A 24256-nucleotide genomic window follows, 5' to 3' on the forward strand; every position below is an offset into this window, starting at 1 on the left:
ATCTTTTCATAACTGGCACCAAAACTGGAAGGAGGTCTCACACCCAGCCTGAAAGTATCTTGCGAAAGCAAATGACTCATACCAGCTCAAATCTTCTTTTACCCTTCCTATGGTGTTAGGGTCCCTACGGACCCGTTTTGAGTTTTAGCATGCATAAAAGTACTTCATACATTTGTTTTTTGCGTTGAAACTTTTTGACTTTGTCAGGGACTTCCATTTAAACAAAGTAAAATCAAATTTTTTTTTTTTACTAAATTATAAAGTGCTCTGGTGAAAAAAATGACTTTTGTGGTGTTCGGGTCATTTGTGACCCGGTTAAAATTTTCGATTATAAAACCATAAAAAATGCCAAAAATTAAATCATGAACACACAATCAACCAACAGCCTCTTCCTCCAACCACTTGAGCTTCATTTAGGGGCTTTTCTCTTTGCCTTTTTGCGAGAACAAACAAAGGGAGACATGTCCAGGTTTGTCAAGCCATTTGAGTGTAGAGGTGGTGACTTGCAGAGTACACATCTCCAATTCACAGGATGCAACAATGAGGAGAAGATTCACTGTAAATGAAGCTTTGGATCACATCTTTGCTGCAAATGAGGCAGAGGATACACAGGATTTTAGCGATGGAAATGAGCACGAAGAGAACGAAGGCAACTGAGAACGAAGATGATGTGGAGTACCAATTGGAAGAAACAGACACAACTGATCAGTCTGAAGAGGAGGTCACTGGTGCTGAAGCTGCTCCTGCTGAATCATTCCAATCCAAACGTGGCAACATCCGTTGGAGCACAGTTCCTCCTGATGTGCATGGAAGGACAGCTGCTGCAAACATCATCAAAATGACCCCTGGGGTCACGAGGTTTGCTGTGACAAGAGTAATCAAGACGTGCTTTGATCTTTTTTTGCCATTGTCACTAAAAAAAGTCATAATTGCTATGACAAGCCTTGAGGGGAAAAAAGTCCATGGCAACACGTGGAAAGACATTGATGAGACGTACCTGGATGCCTACATTGGTGTTCTCCTCCTTGCTGGAGTTTACAGATCCAGCAATGAGGCAACTGAGAGTCTCTGGGATGCATCAACGGGCAGAAATATTTTCCGGGCAACAATGTCTCTTCGGACCTTTCAGATGATCTCAAGAGTCCTCAGATTTGACAATCAAGACACCAGAGCAAAATCTGACAAGCTTGCTCCCATCAGGGATGTTTGGGAGAGATGGGTGCAACTCCTTCCACTGATGTTCAACCCAGGGCCAGAGATTTTGCCCTTTTCTTGAAGTAAATATATACGGGTCCAAAATGACCCGAAACACCATAGATGTTACTATATTTGATAATATTAAAATTAAAATCTTTTTTTTGTTGAACATTTAAGAAATGTGTTTTAATATCTCTCAGTTACACTCAGGTAACAGAAAAACTGATTATTTTGTTGCCTTCTTCTCTTAAGGTTCATTTGACCACTTTTTAGACATTGAAAACGAGGGGTATGCTGTTAAAACAAAGGCCCAGGGGGGCACAAAAAAATATTAAAACCAATCTTTTCATGGATGAGGGAGCCCAACCAGCTAAACAAGAGTTAAGAAAAACATTGGATGATAAAAGATTGTTTTTAGGGTATTTTATGGTTGATTTAATACACGGGTCCAAAATGACCCGCTAACACTACAGATGGCAGCAGAAAGCTAACACCAGAGGAAGGTTACACCATGACTTCCACTGCTGAGCATCTCCTCTTGAGGGGGAATTCCCACTAAGCTGGTTCAGTGCTTAGCCCCAGTTCTTTGTTTCCACAACTAAAGCACAAACTCTACCTCCAAAAGTGGTTTTCTCTTGGCAACAATTCTGTCCTCAGGGGAAGGGGATGTTTTTATGGAAACAACCATAAAGAGACAAATTGCTCATTTTTGAAACAATATTTTTAATGTGGAACTTTGTCAAATTTAAATTATCTGAAAAAGTAAAGTTACTTGGGGTTGACGAGATTTGAAATTACTTCATCACCAAAAATTCTGGATGCAGAATACAGTTTCTTGTAGAGGAAAGTTATTGCAGTCTCAACATGAGTCTGTTTACATTAGGAGTGATGGAAAAAGATGGGAACTAACGAGAAAAAGTCAGGAAAAACAGACGTAACACCACCGGTTTTGGACTCTGCTTCGCTCCTATTTGACAAGCATTCTCTGAACCAGTTCATTATAGCATGATAGCTCAACATCAGCAATAACTTGATGCATACATCCACTTCTAAGTTTTGAAGTGACATACCTTACAGTCATAAGCAATTTTTCCTAAGGGAGCAAGAAGGGTGTGCAATGTCGAGATATAAGCTGAAAAATGATAGGGAGCTTTTATAATGATAGTCTATAGAAAAAGCTGGTAGTCTCACCAATTAATTACTAATTTATGCCTTTTACTGACTTAAAGTCAAAGAAATGCACTCATTGGACTCTTTATTAGATCCACCTGCCCAGTTGTTTGTCACTGGTCGCGAATCAGGTTCTTCAGATTTGCTAATGTGATGTGTGATCTGAAGGAGACTGAATGTAGCAGTGAATCAAATGGTGGTTCAGTAAAGTTTAACTCTTGTGAATAAGGTTTATATCACCTTTTTTATAGCCTAATAGATTTGCTCACCTGAATTTTTCGAGATAAATGCCAAATCACCTTGTCTCAAGGAACTTTACAAGAAATCGGATCATAAATTGCAGTTTATTATTCAAATTGGTTGAAATGTTTTCTATATAAAGAAATCCAGCTGATTTTGTGTTACTGACTTGCATCATTTAGTCCTTCTGGAAGATCATGTGGTCAGTGTAGACAATCACTGGCACAGAGACAGTGGAGAGGAAAAACTTCCGTTTAACAAGAAGAAACCTCCAGCAGAACCTGCCTCACTGTGGACGGGCATCTGCCATGACTAGAAGAGATGTTTTAGGTGACGCCTAATGACTTTGTGCAGAGTTGGTTCTCTGGCTGTGAATGCCAAACTGGTTCTTAAAAACCAGGTAAAAACTGGCTCCAGCATCAGTCCTGGTTCAGCACAGACATTTTTTATTTAAAACTGAGACCTTGGCATCAGGCTTTGATACTATTGATAATATGCAAGAGGTGGAGTAGGACACACAATTACATTTTTTGTTGTTTTGGTTGCATTTAAGTTTTCAGTCTAATAATACAAAGCTTTTATTAAACACAAAGCTCCACAAGGTGGTAAAAGAAACCATTTTTAGATTCTTTTTACTTTTTGTCCTCTTTCCCTTATGGTATTCTTGTCAAAGACGTTTGCTCACACAAAATTAGAATCAGTGAGGAAAAGTTAAAAGCAAGTCTTTTGGGACGCAGCCTCTGCTGGATGAAAACTAAAACCCAGGAAAAATCAGCAAACTTGTTATTCGGTGTATCGCTTTTAATAACCGATGACACTGTCTGCATTAAAGTTGTTTCTTCTTGACTCAAAGCTAAGTGACATCACACAACAAAAACACGATGCACATTCTTTTTCTTTTTTTTTTTACATTCAAGGTGCCTCACAGCTCCTGAGGATACAATTAGCTCCATTGTCCACTGTGAATAAATGTGCATAAATTTGCATTAAAAAAGATTGGTCTTAAGTCTGGGACTTGCTTTAGATTCAGTTCATTTCTGAGGTTTCTTGAATGTCGGAATCAACTGCATGCGCTTTCCTAAACATGCAGGAGTAGACTAAAAACAGGAGCGCTGAATGCCTAATTTGTCATACTTGTATTGCGGCTCAAGCATATAAAGAGAATCAGAACCACAATGTGGACTGATTAGGAAAAACTAAAAATTTAAGGTAAAGTCCAAAACATATTAAAATTGGACCTGGAAAAAAATATGAAAACAAAAGATTTAGTGCTTTTGTACATTTCACTCCAAATAAATAACATCTTGAGCAATCTAAGGATTTTACAAGTAATGAGTGATGAAACGGTGTTATTGTGTTCTTGTCAAATTAAGAATAAAAACCCCCACCTGAATCAAACTGACAGCAAATTGTGACATCCGCTGTGTATAGGAAAGGTCAAATCCAGTCTGACCTCAAACCTACTCTGTCAGAGTCGTTTAAAACATCATCACACCTTCTCTCGCAGTGTTTCAGGAATAGACGGACACTTTTTTTGTCAGCTCTGTTTCCAAGACAAATTGATCTGAAGGTGTACTGAGAAACATCAGGGTGACCTCCTCCTGCAGCTCCCACTGCTCCTCCCCAGGTGAGCCTAGTAGGGGGAGGAGGTGGCATCCAGAGCGCTTCCAGGACGCGCTGTAATTCTCTTTGACAACATCTTAAATGGATGCTGCTGATTTCTCTGTTGCTGAGCATAGATGTGGTGGAGGAGGAGAAGCAGTGAGAGGGGGGTTGATGTAACCAGGCTGAAATCACAGTTTTTAACATCCCAATCTGTCAAGAGTATCTAAAGACAAGACATCTGACAGGCTGTGGTGCCGCGAAAGGTGTCAGAAACACCAAAAAAAAAGAGAAAACACACATATGAGTGTAGATGCTCACACTTACACCATATTTACTCTGCCGCCTGCTGAACTTGCTGATTTTAGAGGTTTTACTGGAAAATGCTCTTCTCTATATTTGGAGATTTGGTGAAAAGTCTACTGCTCTGATCAGACACTCTTTGAACACATCTACTATGGTTTGTTTTATAGCTCTTAGAAGCACCTGAAGTCACTTCAGTCTGTCTCTGTTGGTGATCAATGGCAGAATTTATGTCCTGTAAAATCATTGTAATGCTTTTTTGTCATATGCTTTGCCTTTTGTTTTTTGGGGGGGAGGATTTGGAGTGAAGCCTTTTTGTGCTCTGATCTCCGCACCAAGGCACTGAAAAATAGAAAAACATTCACAAAGTAATGTAGCAGATTAGTCTTAGACCATTAAATGCATTGTATGTTCTTGACTTTAGAGTTTTATTTTTATTTCAGAGCATTTCTCAAAGGTGGCACATTGTCAGTTTTTTCAAATTATTTTTCTTTAAAAATGAAAAAATAAAAACTCAACTTAATAGGACATAGAGATTCGGGAATCATTTGCTGCTTTTGTTGAATATTTAAGGAGATTGATATTTCTTTAGTTATGTTGATGTACTAGGAAAATGTTTCTTTTGCTAACTTACATGGGACAGGGATGCATATCGTTTTTATCCTCTTTTATTTCAAAAATGTTTTATTTTAAAGAATGCACCAGATCACTGCTTTTACATTGAATATGAAAAAAAAGATGTACCTGGCTGTGAAAAGTATTTGCCACCTGACAGATTTCAACAATTGCTTCACTTAAATGCTTTGGGATCATGAATTAACTGGCTACAAACATTTTGTTTTTAACTTCGATATCCTCAACCCGGTTCAATTACCATCTGGTCAAACAACACCTAAAATCTGAACTCCCGAGTCTTTAAGGGTCTAGTAAACCACACTGAAAGAAACTGAGAACAGATGGAACAGTGGTGAACCTTTGCAGGAGTGTGTGGCTAACCAAAATTACTTCAGGGATCCTTTACTGACTCATTCAATAGGTCACAAAATAACCCAAAACAACGTATAAATCACTATAGCCTCTCTTGGCTCAGTGAAGGACAGATTTTGTGATTTTAAAAATTGCAACGGGACCCAAAAAAAAGCTTGTCCATGGGATAGTCCAAGGTTACAACCACAGCTTGCCAAAAAATTTTTATACCCATCTCATATGTACCAAAAACAAAAAAAAAACAAAAACATTTTGATCCAAAACACTTTAGTGACTTGTGATAATTGATCCTGGATCATTTCTTGTCATTGGTTTATGAACCGAGGTTATGCAACAGGGCAGTGGTCCGAAGCACCTGCAACTCCACCTCTGAATGCAGCCCCCTAACCTGCTCAGACAAAAAGAAAGAAAAATGTTTTGAATTGGCTTTTTAAAGTCTTGAGAAGCTTTGTCATGACCTGAAATGAGCTGTCCATGTTTGAGAACCCTCAAATGTGGCTGAATTAAAACAATTATGTATAGAAAAGTGAGTCAGAATGTATTGCAAAGTTGATCAAATTGGCCAGTTTCTAGGTTTAGGAACAAGTTACTTTTTGATAAGGGCCAGGTTGGTTGGGATTGTTTTATTTTGTCCTCAAAAGAAATAAATAATATGAAAGTCTGCTTGTTTATCTGATATATAAAGTTTGTATCTACTGAAGCATATTAACAAAAAAGACAAATGTGTTCTATACCACTCTAAGGAATATGGATTTTATGATTGGTGACTCAGTTTTGTAAAAAAAACTGAGTTTTATATTCAGGGGAATATATACTTTATTCCCCTTTACCAAGTAACTCAACAAAGACACACACTGCAAGATATGAATATGGCATTTTCTTAACTTTGGAGAAAGTATTATCTGACTCAAGATAAATGCATGTAAAAATAGATCATGAAATTAGTTCAAGTGAACACTTTTCTGAACTTGTCATAATATTTTTTAACCTCCTGAATTTTAGTGCAGAGCTGCTGGACGCTTTGCTGCTTTCTATCTCCACCTTAACAGTTATGCTTGTTGTTGAATCTTCCTGCCTTGGTAAACGGCTTAAAAAGACACCAGGTTGTTGAAGGGTTTGGGTGAGCACTATTACTAGAGACAGGTTTTCAGTTTACTGCTGATATTTTGTTCTAGTTTTACTTCATTTTGAATGTTTTTCATTTCAGCTGTTAGTCAAATCAGTCTCCCTTTATTTTAACGACAAAGGATCCTTGACTTCAACAAAGAAGCTGTTTAAACAAAAATGATTTTCTGTCCAACACTAACCAAACTTAACTTTTTCTTTGTAAGATCAGAAAACAGATTTAATTTGCTACTTTGATTCATTCCCAGAGTGTGTAATTTGAGTCAACAGTTTTAAAAGGGGATTGAGATCAGAAAACGATTAGCTATAACGTTAACTTTTGGAGTATATTTAGTACTTTAGGAGAAAGATTTACAATTTTTGTGTGAAGGTTGTTGTTTTAAAAATAAGAGTGCTTAGTGTTGTACCTTTTGTAAAACAGATAGGTCTATAGGTTGAACAGATTTAGTCAATGCCAGAATTTTGCTTCTTTTCTGTCTGAGTGTGTTTCTGGTTTCTGCAGCAAATCTCCTTTAAGACCTGACATCAAACCTCATCCTTAGTTTTGATTTAAATTGGATCATGTTAAATAAAAGTTTGTCTGGTCTCAGAATGAGGTGACAAGGTTCAGACTTGGTCTTGGGGAGTTTTGGTTTTAATCTGCTGCTCTCGGTCAGACAACAAGGACCACCAACTGATCTAATGCAACTTCCTGATTTACCTTTAAGTCTCCTCGTTTAGTGAGAAGGGTGGTTTTCTTAATGAATTGATCTCTCCAGAACTAAATTTGAATAGTGCATTTAATAAATTTAATTTTTCTTTCCATTTTTTGTGGATTTACATTGTATAAATTAACTGCATTTAACTGGTGCAGTAGTTAGCATTGCCTCAAAGCAAGAAGGTCTTCAGATCACAGTTGGGGTCTTTCTGTGCATGTTTTCCCTATGAATGTGTGGGTTTTCCAGGTACTCTGGTTGCTTCCACATATAAATGCACACGTTGAGTTGGTGCAGTAAGCAACTCTAGTAAACCATGTATTGAGCTTTGCATGTCTTCCCCTGATCTGTCATTTTTCTGTTTACTAGCGCTACAGAAAATGCATAGGTTGACTTAGGTGTGTGTTTGTGAATAGTTGTTTATTAGTCAAATGTGCAGTCATTGTGATGGAATAGCAACCTGTTTGGTGTGTTGCTTCTTCTTTTGCCCAGCTACTGTTTGTGATGGGAACCAGAACCTTTATAATCCATACTGGTTTAGGTAGGAATACAAAATTTAAAATGTTTTGTCTTATTAGTTTATTGTCATGTGTGGTAAATGTCCCAGTTTTGCTCTTCACTTAAATTTTATATCATATTCGAAAGCCATCGTTCGATGCATTCTCAGTATTATGGTATCTACTAGTCCAATCTAACAGTTCAATACTCTGTTATTCTCAGTTTGGCTGAAAGTGTGTATTTATATTTCTCTTGTATGTTTTTTTAGGGCTGCACAGTGGCGCAGTTGGTAGCACTGTTGCCTTGCAGCAAGAAGGTCCTGGGTTCGATTCCCGGCCGGGGTCTTTCTGCATGGAGTTTGCATGTTCTCCCTGTGCATGCGTGGGTTCTCTCCGGGTACTCCGGCTTCCTCCCACAGTCCAAAAAACATGACTGTTAGGTTAATTGGTCTATCTAAATTCTCCCTAGGTGTGTGTGTGTGTGTGAATGGTTGTTTGTCCTGTATGTCTTTGTGTTGCCCTGCGACAGACTGGCGACCTGTCCAGGGTGTACCCCGCCTCCCGCCTGGAACGTAGCTGGAGATGGGCACCAGCAACCCTCCCGACCCCATTAGGGACAAGGGTGAACAGACAATGGATGGATGGATGGATGGATGGATGTTTTTTTAATCTGAATGTATTCTGTACCTTTAAGACCTTAGACTGACTCAGTCATGCTTAAATCTCACATCTCATAGTCGATTTTGCATAACACTGTCACCCTGACCCCATAGCCAGAGCTACAATAGAATAGCTTACATCAGCGTTTATTCATGTTTTAGAATGGTCTATTCAAAGTCCAAACCTAAGCCCATTTAAGAATCATGAGAGGACTTAAAAATTTATGTTTACAGAGACGCTCTCCATCAAATTTAACTACGCCGGAGTTGTGACTTGACAACTTGACAAAATGTGAAAAAGTTCACAGGGTATGAATACTTTACAATATAAGTTTTAATAATTTAGGCTTTATTTTAAACTTTAAAAATGTTCTGTTTGACATTATGTTACATAAAGCAGTAATAACTGACACATTTAAGCACCTAACTAGCGTGTGTTCGTCTTGGTGTGTTTGAACCGCGCCCATCTGCTGCCCAGCTGAAGTTAGAACATTATATAACATCATCGCAGCTCCGCACATCTGCACTCAGATCTGTCTCTGATTGCAGGCGACGGTGCAACGATCCCTCTTCAGCGTCTTGCATTACACAAGGGAGTTTGCATCTTGCTCTGGCGACCCTGCGACGCGTAGGGAATGTAAAGGGAACCACATTAGTCTAGTTAGATGTGACAGTCTGAAACAGCCGGGGGGAGCTTTGATGCGCAGGAGTCAGGTGGTTTCTGTACCGTGTTAATATAGGTTAATATGACACGGAAACATAAAGGTATACAGCCGAGAATAAACATGACAGCACGAAAGGAAAGAAGCGTAGACGCACTTGTCCAAATGTGGCCCAACGAGACAAGTGGAGCTGACAGGAGCATGAACGCACTCGGTTCGTGCATTTCTCAGATACACTTATAGACACACACATGCATGTATATAAATAAATATATACTCGAGCTGAGAGAAAATCTGTGTTGGTGTAACTATCTGTTCTTGCGACAACACTTTCATTTCAGCTCTGACCCAAATAGATCCAGATGGCTTTCTCTGTGTGTTTGTGTGCGTGTGTGTATGTTTTAAAGGGTTTATTTATAAAGTTTACGTATAAAAAAATGTGTCTTTGACCAACTTTTAGTGGAGGAGTCGTCCAAACACGTTGATATAAACGTGTTTGCGTTTGCAGTCGCTGCATATATGGCCTAAGGGAACAGCACATCTCACTTTCACGCCTGTGTACCTTTTGCAAACAATTCTATCAGAATTTCCTTCTAGTTTCAACTCTTTACCTTCTTCTGTTTGCTGCTGATTTGAGTCTGCATGTAGGTGAGAGAGGCCATATGATATAAACACACACAATCACAGTCTCGCACACAGCAGCAGATGGTAAATGCGATTCTGTGCCGAGCCCAGTTCCTGAAAAATAGCACAGAGGTTTGAATGCAGCCTTTGTGCTCCCAAGACCTCAATAGCTTTGCTGCAATTGTGTAACAGACCTTCTTTCATTAAGATAGAGAGGCAGAAAGAGGGAGGGTGATAGAGATGGAGAGAGAGTGAGGTGGTAAAGGGGGTAAAAGTGTAGAATAAAAGAGGGAGGAAGAGATGAGGAGGAAAAGTGGAAAGTGCATGAGAAATGGGAACAAAAAAACAAGAGAAAAGATCAAAACTAATAAAAGAGAAGGTGAATTGAAAGGTTTGGATTTTGAAAAAAAAATTGGGACAAAAGAGTGTGAAGAGTGGTGAAGCAGAAGAATACGCCTTAATGTTCATCCAAAATGTTGCGTCAGATTGGGAAGCTCATCTCTACAAAGTGAGTTTTCTTCTAACGGATGCATTGCTTTAAAAATACACCTTTTAAAGCAAAGCTGAAGGTTACACATCTAAACGTTTCCCATTGTAAGTCTTTGCAACCACAAACTCTGTGTTTGATTGATAATTTATGTTATCAAACTTTGTAAAGTAGAGCATGATTGGAAAGAAAAGGGTAGGCGGATACATGGCTTTAGATTTTGTTCACAAATAAAACTGAATGGTTTGATGGGCATCAGCCCTTCTGAACCAGTTTTTTGTGAAACCCCTCTTTGCTGCAGTCAGTCTTTTTTGGAGCGGGCAGGGTGCTGTCGCTACCATCTTAGCACATTTAGAGATCAATCACATTAGATGGAGAATATCTGTGAACACCCCCACTAGATCTGGTCACCAGTGGTGGGAAGTAACCAAGTACAAATACTTCGTTACTGTACTTAAGTACAATTTTTGTGTATCTGTACTTAAGTAGATTTAATAATAGATACTTTCGACTATTACTCCACTACATTTTACAGTAAGTATCAGACTTTCTACTTCACTACATTTCTACAAAACCGTCGCGTTACTCATTACATCCAAGTCGCATTGCGCTTTTTTTTCCTTTAAAATGTGAAGTTCAGGGACTTAACGTGGCGCTGTAAAATCCAAGCAGTAACGTGACTCACTAATTACGTGTGTCTGTTGTCACCCATCGCCTCCTCCTTTCTCTCGCATGCGGAGCTTCAAGACATGCTCAGTGGTTTTCTCTGAGCAGGAGAAGATGTCTGTCTAATCATCAGTAATAAAATTCCGCTACATAAATCATAAGATGGCGACATCATGTAAATTCAACAGCGCTTTGTCCAACTTTTAGAGTCACTTGGAAAGGAACCTTAAAGAATGTACACACTTTGGAAACCACTGCTTTATGCCAAGTCTGCAAACATTAAGTCCAGATTTTTTAAAGAAAACGATGATCTTGTAGAAATAATAAAATATTGCTGGAAAGATACCGTTTTTGCCAGAGGCAGTGTTAACCATGTTTACTTTTTTAACTGCTTGTTGTGTAAGCATTGAAACATTTGTGAATCCTACTAAAATCTCACCTTATAATATTTAGGCCACATTTAAAAAAAAAAGAAAATCTGAAATGCATTGCGCTTCTGAGCACAATTTGCAATGGTTCTTTCTTCTTTTCTTGGAAAGGTTTCTGTCTTCAGGTTAGAACAATCAATAAACTAGAGTTCCTGGAACTGAGCAGCTTAATGCAAATGTTGTGAAACAGCCCAGGGCCAGAATAATACGTCTGCCCTCACACTTTTGGCCATAAGAGGGAGAACCAAAATGAAATCTGAGCGCACAGCTGTAGAAATAGACTGAAATATGAAACTCTGCAAATGCAAATACACTCCCAAAGCGTCAGACCTGTTTGTGTTTCAGATGTAAAATAGTGCTTTTTTTGTCTCATGAGGAAGTGTCATGTATAGACCTTTAGCATATTCAAGTCATTAACACATTCACTTTAAAACAGCTGCCACAATCAGGATTCTCCCCAGACATCTCAGCTACACAAAACACCCATAAATTTGACAGATAATACTGTTCAGATGTCTGAGAAACTGAGCTGCCTGCAGTCTAACTCACACATTTCTTTTAAAACACACTGTGCAAAGTCAGTGCCTATATCCTCCTGTTTGTTTCCTTACATGTCAATGTAGGACTTAAGCAAAACAAGGTTATTTTTGTCTCGATGAAGATTTTTTAAAAACCATCATGGCATAACCTTAACAAAGTAACATTTCTACCATGATGCATTGAGGCCACACATAACCGTATTGGAAGGCAACTCTGTATTAAATCTAGGTAGCTATCATTGAGACCCTCCACACACTGGATTAAGACCACCCAGTGTGTCCAATTAATCGTGAATTGATCGTAGCAAATTTTGAAGGCCTAATTTTACTATGAAGGCTATCATGTTGCTGCTGTGTTCTTTGTACTCCATGTTGACCTTCTGAGTGTTACACTATTTGGGTAGTTTATCCTGAAGGTTTTAGTGCTCAAGGTTTCCTTCTTGCACCTTTTGTATGAAAGTTAAAACTTGTGCAGACTCTTTGTACATGCATGTATTTTCATAAAAACTGTAGAAGTGGCCTGTTGTCAGTTCTGATTATATTTTAGAATTTTTCTTAGACTTAGTATTTTGCTTGGGTGCCCAGATATTGTCTGCTATTGTCCTGAATAGTGGATGGGAGAAATCACTTCTTTAAATCCCTTACTGCACTCTTAAGTTGGTGCTAAAGGTCTCAAATGGATCTTAGCATGATCACTACAACAGCACAGCAAACTAAATGCCGATGTTTTTAACAAATGAAGCCCCATTGAGGGGCCCATCCATCCATCCATACATCCATACATACATACATACATACATACATACATACATGGACGAGCTGGAACCCCAGATACCGGTACCATTTATTAATTGTTGTCTTTCCTTAAATGTTAACATTCAATAGTTGCTTATCATTTAATTCAGACATACACTAATATATTACTTTTAGACTAAATGTAGCCCAAAATTTAGACGTTATTTCAACCACAAAGAAAATCATAAGTCCTTGAAAATATCTATATTTTTACTATGAAGCTGAAGTAATTCAGCAACATTTCCATATAATATATCAAAGTTTCATTCCAAAAATGTTGCAAAATCAGTAGACTGGAAAATGTGAAAACAAGAAAAGATGGCTGCATATGTGCAATAAGTGGTTAGATGGCAAATCAATTAAATGAAAGTCCTTCACACAACAAAAAAGTCTTTGTTTCTATCAGAGCTCTAAGAATTACTGTGTCCTTAACTGTCCCCAGCACAGCAATTTTGATTCCTAGACAATTCAGACTAGAGAACATTCAGACGGAGATGGATGAATGGTTAGAATAGCTTTAAATCATTGCACAAATACAGCTTTAGAGTACATATTCAAGGAACAAACAAACCTCCAAGACATCGAAGATGTGTTTGCGAAAGTAAAATACCCTAAATGTGGCTGAAACAATGACAGCAGAGCAGTCCATTTGTTCTCTCAAAGCTAAGTTTTATTACAGTTGAAGTGGATGTTATTCAAACACTGATACTCCGTACAAAAGATGGATGAACAAACTTTGTATTCTTGTATTGAAACAGTTTTGTTGTATCTAGACGTACTTGATTTTCTTTTGAATAATAAATGAGCCAGGTGATCAATTGTATATGATGCTTCCTGGGGATTTGGTTACCAATAATGATTAAATAATTCAGTAGTATAAGGATCCTATTCCTTCTAGTTTTTTGCAACCTTGAAGATTAGACTATTTATCTTCACTTCAAGAATTTTATATATTTTTGTAAAATAAAAATTCAGTGTCAGAACAAAGTAATCATCAAAACTACGATCATCTTTACTAACTCTGAGAAAAGATGCACTTTGCTGGTCAAAACTGGCAAATAGTTTGCAGTCAATAAACAATGATTGCATTTATGTTTCAACTGCACTAAATAAATATATGTTTGTTGACCGATTTATTTGCAATATCAAGGAGAATTTCACCATCCTTGGCAGTAAATAACTTTAGTAAGTCAGTAACAAAATAGTTTTTGAACGCCTACTTTTCAAATCAAATCAAGTTTATGTGCTTCAGCTGACAATCGGCTGTAAAAATTGTCAGTCTTTATGAAGATAAGTGAAAGTTGGTGTCAAGCCACCCCGTACCTATTGCCTTTACACGGATCATAGAAAAATATGTTTATCTCTTATTGAGAACATCCAAAAATGGTTTGGTTTAAAAACGAAAACTGTCAGAGCAGCAGCAAAGTTAAAGTTCTGCATATCTAATAATTGGTGTTCAAAATAGGCAATTAAGCCTTTGTAATTTTTTATGGAAAAAATAATCAATATATTTGTGAAAGATTTCAAACTCAGCATTACAGCAGTGTTGGTACCATTATTTTTCAAGAACATATTTGTTCATTCAACAGAAAAATGTGTTATCAATGCTTAAAACAATTCATTTATCATTACCTTATCATTAGATGACAATTTCCATATTTAGTTAATCTAAAATATGTTCTCCATTTATAAGCATTAGTGGTGTGCTTATTAATTAATCAGCAATCATTACCTCATTACCTACTTATCCAATTCTGATGTGGAACTGATTAGGCAGTGTTATGCAAGCTCACCCTTCTGTAAAACTAATTCTAGTTTTATCTCGCATAAATGCTTGTACTTCACAAATTCTTATCTAAATTAATGATCCTAATACGTTCATTGTAGGTTTTGACCGTGGAAATCAACCAAGGATGCAAATTTTTTGAACTAGTCTAATTCTTACTGCTGAATGTTGAATTTCTAACTGAGGTGAGGCATGTCAGCTTTGGTTTGATTTCATGTGTGACCTTCTGGGATAACTTGCTAACCCACTTGCTGACCAATGAAGTGGAGACATTTCTGATGCCTCAAAACCTCAGAAATTGTTTTGTAATGCTTTCCAGATGAAGGCAGAATGTGTAGCTTTTTGAAAACTTAATTTTCTTAATTGTGAGGTTCTAAGTAATTTTTTATTAGAAAGGTCTGGCAGTAATCAGGCCTTTGTGTGGTGAAATTGAAAAACGTGGTTAATCAAGGTTAATTCATGATTCACCAATTACTGTTCCATGTCTGACCTGTTTTTTGATAACCTTTTCACCCTGAGAAATTAAGCTACCATTTGCAAACTACATTTGGTACTTACAAGACTTTGTTTTGGACAGATAAAATTTGTTTGAAATGAAACATTATCATGTCTGCATTTGGTAGATGCTTTTATCTGAAGTGAATTACAACAAAGGATATAACAAATTTAACAATAAGCCACTTAGAAGGAAAAGCACCAGTCAGGTTCAGTCAGAGGTGACGATGTAACGGTGTAGAAATAGAGTGCAGACATAGAGGGAAGTGCAGAAAAAATTTAGTAGATTGGTGGGTAGTAGAAGGTGGTTGCTAAAGAGCTGGGTCTTCCAGAGCTTCTTGAAGATCGACAGTAACGCCCCACGTTCTGGTGCCGTTCAGTAGGTAATTCCACTATTGTGGAACAACGCAAGAAAAGAGATTAGATTGCCTTGATTGTAGTGCGGGCACTGCTATCCAACAATCATTTGACTGCAGTGACCCAGTCATGACATAAGCCTTTGCGAGAGTGTTCAAGTGGATGGGAGCCGTTCCATTTAGCACTTTGTAGGCCAACATTGGTGAATTCAATTTGATGCAAGCAACTAGAGGTAGCTAGTGGAGCTGAAGGAACAGAGAGAGAGATGATGTTTGCTCTTTTAGGCTGATTGAAAACCAGATGCCAGATTCTGAAAAACTGAAGACATCATTGGGGTTGGAGGCAAATATGTTTTTATTTCCCTATATTTTAAAATATAGGGAATCTGTGACTTTGAAGAAAGGAAGGTTTGAAATGGAGAAAAGACAAATTCTGACTCTCTTCTTCTTTGCTTAATGATTCTAGCATCAAAAGTAGAAGGATATTATTTGAGAATGATAGATTATGCTTTACCCTGTTACCAGGGACAGTGGATTGTATATTTTCTTTAATTATTTACAGATACTTCAGATTTATTATTTTTTTACCTTTAGTTTGGTCTCAGTTGCCTGTGTGCTGCATTTACAGGAAAATAAAAATCAGCTACTCAAATTAAGTGGTGGTACATATTGGGTTCTACCACATAATGGAAGCCAAGCAATATGGCAAAATATTTTTTTGAAAAGGAAAAGCTTAATGTCATTCAGCACTAGTATGCCGGCTCCCAGATTAACAGAAAACTGGCCTTATCTGTGATCGTTTCATGTTGCAGCTTTGCAGAACTAAAAGGATCATCATGCAAGCGCCATAGTGCAACATCTCATTGTCCACCTCCAGAGCTTATATGACATTTAAACTTGATCTGTTCCTTTAAAAACACTTGTCAGCTGGAATCTAGATCTGTTTGCTTCTAACAAAAACCTCAAAATACATTTTCAGGTATTTTCACCTCTTTGTCAGCATTGCAAGCTGTCCACCAGAGGACATTTTTATGTTCACAGGGTCGGTGAATCAAGCAGCCACTCTACTATAAAGGTGTCAGTGTGTAGATCTTTGTGGTTGCTTTCATCAGTCACTGAGATAAAAGTGTGTCTATTTAAAGCTGTGGCGCAGAAGCAGCATATAAGGGGTCACCTGAGGACTCCGACTTGGTGAACGGGTCACTCATCGGTGTTCAGAGTCGCTTTTTCTTCAGTGGAAGATCAAAGTGTATTTGTTTTCCTCTGTGCCAGCATTCTTGCATAGAAAGTGGGGTTAAGGTTTCCTGATGCACTGGTCTGAAAGGCCAGGCTGGTGAGTGGATGGTTTTCAGAGCCCACAAACACACAGGAGTGACAACATGCAGGAGTCTCTCCTGACCTGGTGACTCTGCTTTGTGAATTGATTTAGTGTGTTTATCTTATTTTTTTCAAATTGGAAGCTCATATAGTTTCTACGAGAGCACATGTGCACGGAGTGTGTGTGTGTTTGCTCAAACACGAGTGTTGAAACACATGAGTGTGTGTGTACATTCATATGGTGCTTGGTCGGGTTTCCTGGGAACTCCCGTCACACACGCCAGCTTTCCAGTACATCACACACATAAACACGTAAGAAAACACACTCATGTTTCCATGTTTTCAGAGGACTTGAATTCATTCTCTCAAAACATAACCTTGATTTTACCTTGAAACATTAAAATATAATGGAAAAACATTATGGTCTTGCCTTCCTACACCTCCCGAAGAGAGGCATGACCCTTCACATTTTGAATGTGTCAACAGATTTATGTCTCCACACCATTAATATTACAACGGTGCATATATATAAGTGCATGTATGCCTTCGGGGCTTTCTACTGTGTTACAAGTTATAAATAGTTGAGTTCTGGAGTCATGTATGGGTTGGAAGCAGATGTCATATACAAGTCCTCAGTTTCACCTTTAGATGAACTTTGTCTCTATTCTCAGCTGAAAGTTTCTCCAGTCAATTTACTCTTTGAGCATCAGTTACTTGCGAGCTACAGCTCCCATGAAATGATGGAAAAGTAACTGTCCTAAGACGAGTTCCACTAAGTGTGTGAAAATTTCTGCATGACTGCAGTGACAGTACTTTATTGGGAGCTTCAGTTAATGTAACTATGGAAAGGCTTGGACAGTGATGTTGCTGCTGTGTTGTTGTTATCTTGCACAAGTAAGTATTTAAGGTTTTACATGATCTTTCACAAAGTTTTTCAGTTTGACATTGTTTTTATGTAATAAAAATATCATGGTGGATGCATTACAATCTGGTAACAGTCGGACTGAAACCCCGGCGACTGACATTGGGTGCACTTTCTTTTTACAATGACTGTACTTGTCTGACAGAATCAATAAATGATTGAGTAATTTAAATATTGTAATAGTCTCTGTCGCTTTATAAAACTCAGCAACTAACATACAAACAAATATACAAGCAAACCTGTCAAAATATAAGCAAGGTTCGACAGATATCAAAGTCTTGGCCGAACATGAAAACAACTGTAATTTTCTTAAAACAGAAGATTTATCCTGTCGTTCATAGTGGTGATCCAGGCCCTTGTTTGTTTACTTTCACTCTGCATGCCAGCAGCTTCTGTCTGTGTCTTCAATTCTATCATCACCCTATTTCTTCAAACACTTTTGCTTGGTTTCTACCTTTAGAAGCACTAAAGGTTTCCTTGATCCTTTAGTGAAATCCTGTCTTGTATTAAAACCACTTTTACATAAGAAGTTGCTTCTGACCACCTCTTGCTAACCTGACCTGATACTTGTCATAATTTGTGGAGGACATTGACACATTGGTATTGCAATGACAGTTATTCACCAGAAAAAGAGGCAGCTGGTATTATTGTGCACAGTGTTGTGAGGCCCTGGTTAGAGGATTATTCCTTTACACTGCAAGAATAAAGAAACGTTTCACTGAAACTCAATATCACACCCAGCACTGTTCATTGAAAATCTGACACTAATTGCCTCATTGGTAATTTAGTGTGATTTATACATATGCATGACTTTTTTGCCAAATACAGACACAAGACAGGTGCAAACAATTGTTCTATATTATGTTTGACATAGCAAAAGTGAAAATGGGCTTTGTGAATAATATAGATGTACACAGTATGTCTCTTTTTTTCTTAGCTGTAGTTTGCGTATAAAAACTGCGCAATCTAAGTGGTACATATGGCCCAGAGTGTAAAATCTGCCATTTTTAAAACTGCAAAGACAAGGAACTATATTAGAAGTTTTTACCCTAAATGGAATCTAAATGAGTCATACTTTTAAAACCACACACACATTTGAAGCAGCTTAACACCACAGTTAGTCTTTTGTTTTGAATCAAAGGAAACGACACTTGCAGAAACGTTTTTTAATCACAAGAGTGGAGGGTTGTTTGCATGTATACAGCCTGAAAAACAATACTTTTTGAATATATCTTTTTTTTCCTCTGAAATACTGACATTTTGTTTTTGACATGACTATTTTTGTTATTTTAAGTCTTTGCTTTGTACATTATTTAGATAAACACATGTATTATAGTTCTGGATTTTTTGGTGCATAAATAGTTTCCTGAGTATTGAGTGACATCAGAAAAAGAAACCCTTATTAGTTTCCATCAGTGCAGTATGGAGAAGTGTTTTCTTGTGGGCAAAAATTCCCCAAAGCAAATAAATAACTGCTGCAAGTAAATCCTGTATTTGAACATGCATATGTTCATGACTTAAAATTACACGGACAGAGGATGCAAAATGACAATCTGTTTCAGAAGAAAATTCTGATGTTGGTTTGTTGCTTTTGTGTTTGTACGTCTTGACAAAGCAAAGACATTTCAAATTGCACATGTTGCCATGGGAAAGACCAAATGTTAATCGTGAATTTGTAGAAGACAAAGAGAACCGGCAGACGAGGCAGCTGACATGGAACTGCAATTAAGCACATCCCATTTATAAATACGGCCATGACAAAGACAGAAGCTCTAAAATGAGCCAATAAAACTTTAGTTATCTCTTGTGGCCATGACAGGAGGCGAAATAAACAACTTGTCTGGCATATAGGACTCTCCGAATCAATTAAACTGAGTGACATGGCCAGAAAATAGCAAGTGGCTTCTTCTTTTAGCTGTTTCCCTTCATTTCTTGTAGATCATAGCACAACTCAAGTGGATCTTTCCAGAGGTTTGTAAGTTTACGTGTGCTGGTCATGACCTCTTTTTATTGTTTTGTTTTCTTTCTTTTTCCAGAAAGAATTTGGAAATAAATAATCCACAACTTCAGCAATTGTTACTTTGAGTGTAGAAATATTCAGTCATTTAAAGCTTTGGAGATTCATAAGTGGCTGTATTGTGAATAAATATCTGGTTATTGGATGTCCAGTTATGTCTTTTCTTTATCCTTTTGTAATTTAATCAGGAATCTCCTCTGAATGCAAAATCCTTTTCTAGGATGTCAAGACCAGAATCTAATTATTTAAAGATTAAATCACCTAATTACTAGCAATTACAAAAAGATAAGTAGCGGTAAGGCTCGTTTGAAGCAAATCACTAATGAATTAATGACCTCAATCTTCAACATGGAGTGTTTTTTACAATCTGGCAACTCAAAAATTGTTCACATTGATGGCTTAAAATTAGTAAATTAATTAATAACCTGTGAGAAGTTTAAATATCCATTAGGCCAAATTAAAATGGTAGCATGAGAGTACTTACTGTGAAAGACCATTTAAGGACATATAATAGAAGCTTGTGCACTTCATTATAGATTCCACCTTATACTGATTGTATGGATACTATAAAATCATTGGCATGGATTGCAAGCTGCTTTTGCGTGTATTCCTCCTGGAAATTGGATTAACAGATTTATGAAAATATTTGTTGCCATAAATATTCATTTGATTGAGCTCAGAGGAACAGGCTTCAGGTTTGTGTATTGACCTTTAATGAGTTTTAGGAGCTTTGAGCAACAAGTTATGGATCCTGACATGTCTCCGAGCCACGGCTGCAAACCTTCAGTCCAACAAGAGACCAACAAGCAGGATTTTATCTGGTAGTAAGCAAAAGTCTTGCACAACTGGGTTTATTAGTAAGAATTTGAAAGTTTAAATATAAATTCTTGCTAAGTGACCTCTTCAGATTTCCTGAAGGTATTTAAACAACCAAGATCATTTTTAATTAAATCTTAATTTTGAGCTCTTTAGTTTTAGGCATGACTAGAAAACAAATTTCTAATATTTTTACTAAAACATTCATATTTAACACAAATTTATAAGCATTTTTCATACTGATTTATTGCAGGAAAAGAAACAAACAAACTGAATATTTTTTTTATCCTACTTTTGAGGAAAACCCCCCCAGAAAAACAGAGACGGAATAAAAACTGGTCAGGAAACTCCAGGATAGCAATCTATGAACAGCAAGGAAACATCTGTGACTTACAGACAACATAGCTAGAATATTTAAACTGAAATGATTTTTTTTTTAGACAAAGAACATTTGACAATGGGTCAAATGGGTTTGACAATGATCTCATCAGAAATAACTTATCCCATTGCGAAAAAAATATATACATAAAAATGACAGTCACACCAGATGTCACTGTGGTAAGTTTATAATCATGCTGATTGTCACACTAAGCCATGGAGATGTCTCACTCCATAGCTTAGTGTGGATGGTGTCAGATGGTTGAAACTAAAAATAAAACATCAGCTGGTACAGCATCAAAATTTAATTTCTCAGATTGTTAGCTGATTTGTTAAAATGAATGGTGGGGGAAAAGGAAGAAAAAGAATTATAGACTGGTTTCAGTGAAGACAAACTTTACATAAACATTTTAAAATCAACACACATATTTCAAATGCATCACAAGTGTTGATTTACATAAATGTCCTTTATTTTTCTAATGTGTAGGCCCACATGACTCATGTTTTCAATTGCGCCAACATGCATGACTAAATGGGAAACAATGTGACAACAGCTGAAAGTGCTCAACTAAAAACCGTTTTGACTTTCCCTATTGACTTTCCAAATGTAGAAACCAAAATCCTGAATTGTTTCTCAGTATGTCATCATACTAATCAATTCTTGCACTGCCAATGATGCTTTACAAAGTTTCTGCATATTTTGATTGTCTGTTATCAGACATAAGCAATAGAAATACATGTCCTGTATGAAATATATTTGTACCAGCACCAGCAAGGTGATTCACAAAAAAGCTAATGGTTGGACTCTTTACTTTGTTGCATGTTTTCAGAGTCAGACACAAGGACTGAACTGAAAAAAAACCTGTTGATTGTCAAATAACTTGGAGAAAGGTTTAAATGGTTTTGTTCCATTATAAGCAAAATATAAAGAAAGGAATGCACAGTTTTATCATTTGAATATTTCATACTACAGAAGGTAAATACAAGCTAACATTTTTCAGTGATTAATTTCAACTACAACTGTGAGGTTTTCTTGAAAATATAATTTTTTTGAGAATATGAATTTATCCTCTGAACATTTGCCCATCCTTCCTGGTATTTTTGACATTAATCCTCTTTGTTGTTTTCCCAAAGTCAATTACAAAGTGTACTTTTCTGTTAGCCATTTTCTGGGAAACTACAACAAACCCACATTAGGCCTGGAAGCTACAACATGTATAGATCAAAACAGCCTTTATGTTGTCAGCTGTAGCAGATTACAGATTCTGATATGTTCAACTTTTGGATGTAATTATACAACTGGAACATAACTTGTGGCCTCCCAGCACAGCAGGGGAGAGAGAGTCCTGACAGCTGCCTGGCAGATGGTTTAAAATGAATCTGTCTGGAATCTTCTTGCTCACAAATTGCTGTTGTTTTTATCAGGGTCACAGCCAACAAATAAACGTTACGGTCAGCATCAATGTGCTTCTAACTAATCTGGAAACAATGACGTTTTCAGTCTATAAAAGTTGCTTCTTTATTTTAACTTTGACTGGTTTGGTCAGTAAAGATCAATATACCCAGAAAAATATCCTTACTCTCTGAAATTAGAAAATTCTTGCAGAAAATGTAAATTTCTTTAGCTTTAAAGTACAAAATCAGAACACTATTAAAGGGCATTAGAGAGAATCTCTGAAGTCTAACGCATCACTCCGTTTCTTTTCTTCTATTTATGACAACTTAACATTAGATTTTGTCCCAGTTTAAAACTCAGCAGTTATTACATCTGTGCTTTTATGTCTTTAAGTACAGCATGTTTTAAGCCATATTTAGCTTGTATGTCTTTGGGTTTATAGTTTTCAGCTTTCATGTTTTTCACAGTCTGCCCAGGTGTAGACGTATTATTTTTGTGTTTGAGAATGTTTTTGCTTTGTGTTGATCTGTTCGGTGCATTTTTGCATTTCAGGATACCTGCTACTGCCCTTTAGGTGTAGCTCTGAAACAAGAAGTAATCAGTGTTTATTTGTTTCTATTTTTTTCTTATCTACTTGGGAAAGAGTATGATTCTGTTATCCAAAATGCTGCCTTTCAGGCTCAGTTCTTTTGGTTTAATTGCTGGGCAGAATGTTTTTGGTTAAAATTCCAGCTGATTACGCAGTTAGTTTTTTATGTCAATAAGGCCAATCTCCAAAAGGGATTTTGGGTGCACTTTATCTTGATATGTATGAAATTTTGAGTTGTTTTTTTTTGATTGGATTAAAATAAAAAAAATGGATAAATAAAGCTGTCACAAGGTAAAATTTTAAATAAAATGAAACATGATAATTCGTCCTTTTGGTTTGTAATAAATTTCTGGATTTTTTGTCATTTTAAATCAAGGCTTTTTCAAGTAACCATATGATCACAAGGATTTGTTCTTTATTATAAAAAGTAGGCCTTCAAAATATTAAGACAATGTTTGAAGAAAAATATGCATCTTAGCGACATTTTAATTACAAAAAGAAAGCTAATGTCAAAAAGGATCTCTTTCTACGGTACATCTGTGTGCTAAGAGTCTGCTTTCCTGAGCTGTCACTAATTTTTAACATTTGACCTGCTGTTCATTAAAAATAAAGCATTATAACTCCTGAAATACTGCAGCAGTTCTCAGTATTACTTTCAGACTCCTGGAAATGATCCAAACACCTAATAGAGATGTTACATGAAGAGCTGATGCAATACAGTGGTAAACCTTTTCTTTTCTTTTTTCTTCTTGCACCATGCTGCTGAAAGAGTCATCTTAGTTTCAGCACTGAATATGCTGTGGTATGTACTCTGAAAAAACAAAATATGGTAACTTTTTTAAAGCATTTTTAGACTGCGCAAAAAAAATTATGTAAAATATTAAAACTGATATTTTTAATTTATCTATCACACATTTTCGTGTTTCTCTGAAAGCTGTTTTTATTGTACAGTTCTGATATTTGAGCTGCACTTTCTGTGTTCACTGATGGAGCCCTAAAACAACATAAATGCAGGCTTTTGAATGACATTCTGCACGGTTCAAACTTTCAGGGGACAGGGCTTTACACAGCTGCTTTTACTGCCATTTCAGAAACAATCATCTTTTTAAGTTGAAGCACTTTCAAACACTGAGCTGCGGTTGAAGACTGAGGGCCATCAGCGTGAATGCAGCCTGTCAGAGGTCTTTTGAGGACAATGCGCACCAGCCAGTGATTTGTCAGAACTGAGGAATTCAAGGCGGGCAGTAGTTCATTCAGGGAGGGTTTAATATAGGGGCTCTGTGTTGGTTGGATTGATCCAACAAATGCCCCTCATAGCGAAGGGATTATTACTAAACAGGGAAATGAAAGAAACAAACTGTCAGTTCATCCAATGTAGAGAATATATATCTGTGCAGAAGGATATGATCTCACAGGAGCTGTTTTGTTGTCATTAATCTCCAGAATATAGGAAATTCAGTTTACATTATCAATATAAATAAATGCAGTTCTTGTTGTTGTTGCCTTAA

The 24256-nt window shown here is 37.0% G+C and overlaps 1 protein-coding gene across 1 annotated transcript in view; it reads left to right on the top strand.

Annotated features, from left to right (window-relative positions):
• The first annotated feature begins 622 nt into the window (after positions 1 to 622).
• The window catches only part of LOC116731603 (ferritin, middle subunit-like), a 30615-nt gene continuing 6981 nt past the window's right edge, over positions 623 to 24256 (top strand). Inside the window, exon 1 of the mRNA XM_032581422.1 lies at positions 623 to 858. Within this exon, the coding sequence (XP_032437313.1) occupies positions 623 to 858 (236 nt within the window). The remainder of the gene's footprint in view (positions 859 to 24256) is intronic.

Source organism: Xiphophorus hellerii, chromosome 13, assembly GCF_003331165.1.
Source record: "Xiphophorus hellerii strain 12219 chromosome 13, Xiphophorus_hellerii-4.1, whole genome shotgun sequence".
In the NCBI taxonomy this organism is placed as follows: Eukaryota; Metazoa; Chordata; class Actinopteri; order Cyprinodontiformes; family Poeciliidae; genus Xiphophorus; species Xiphophorus hellerii.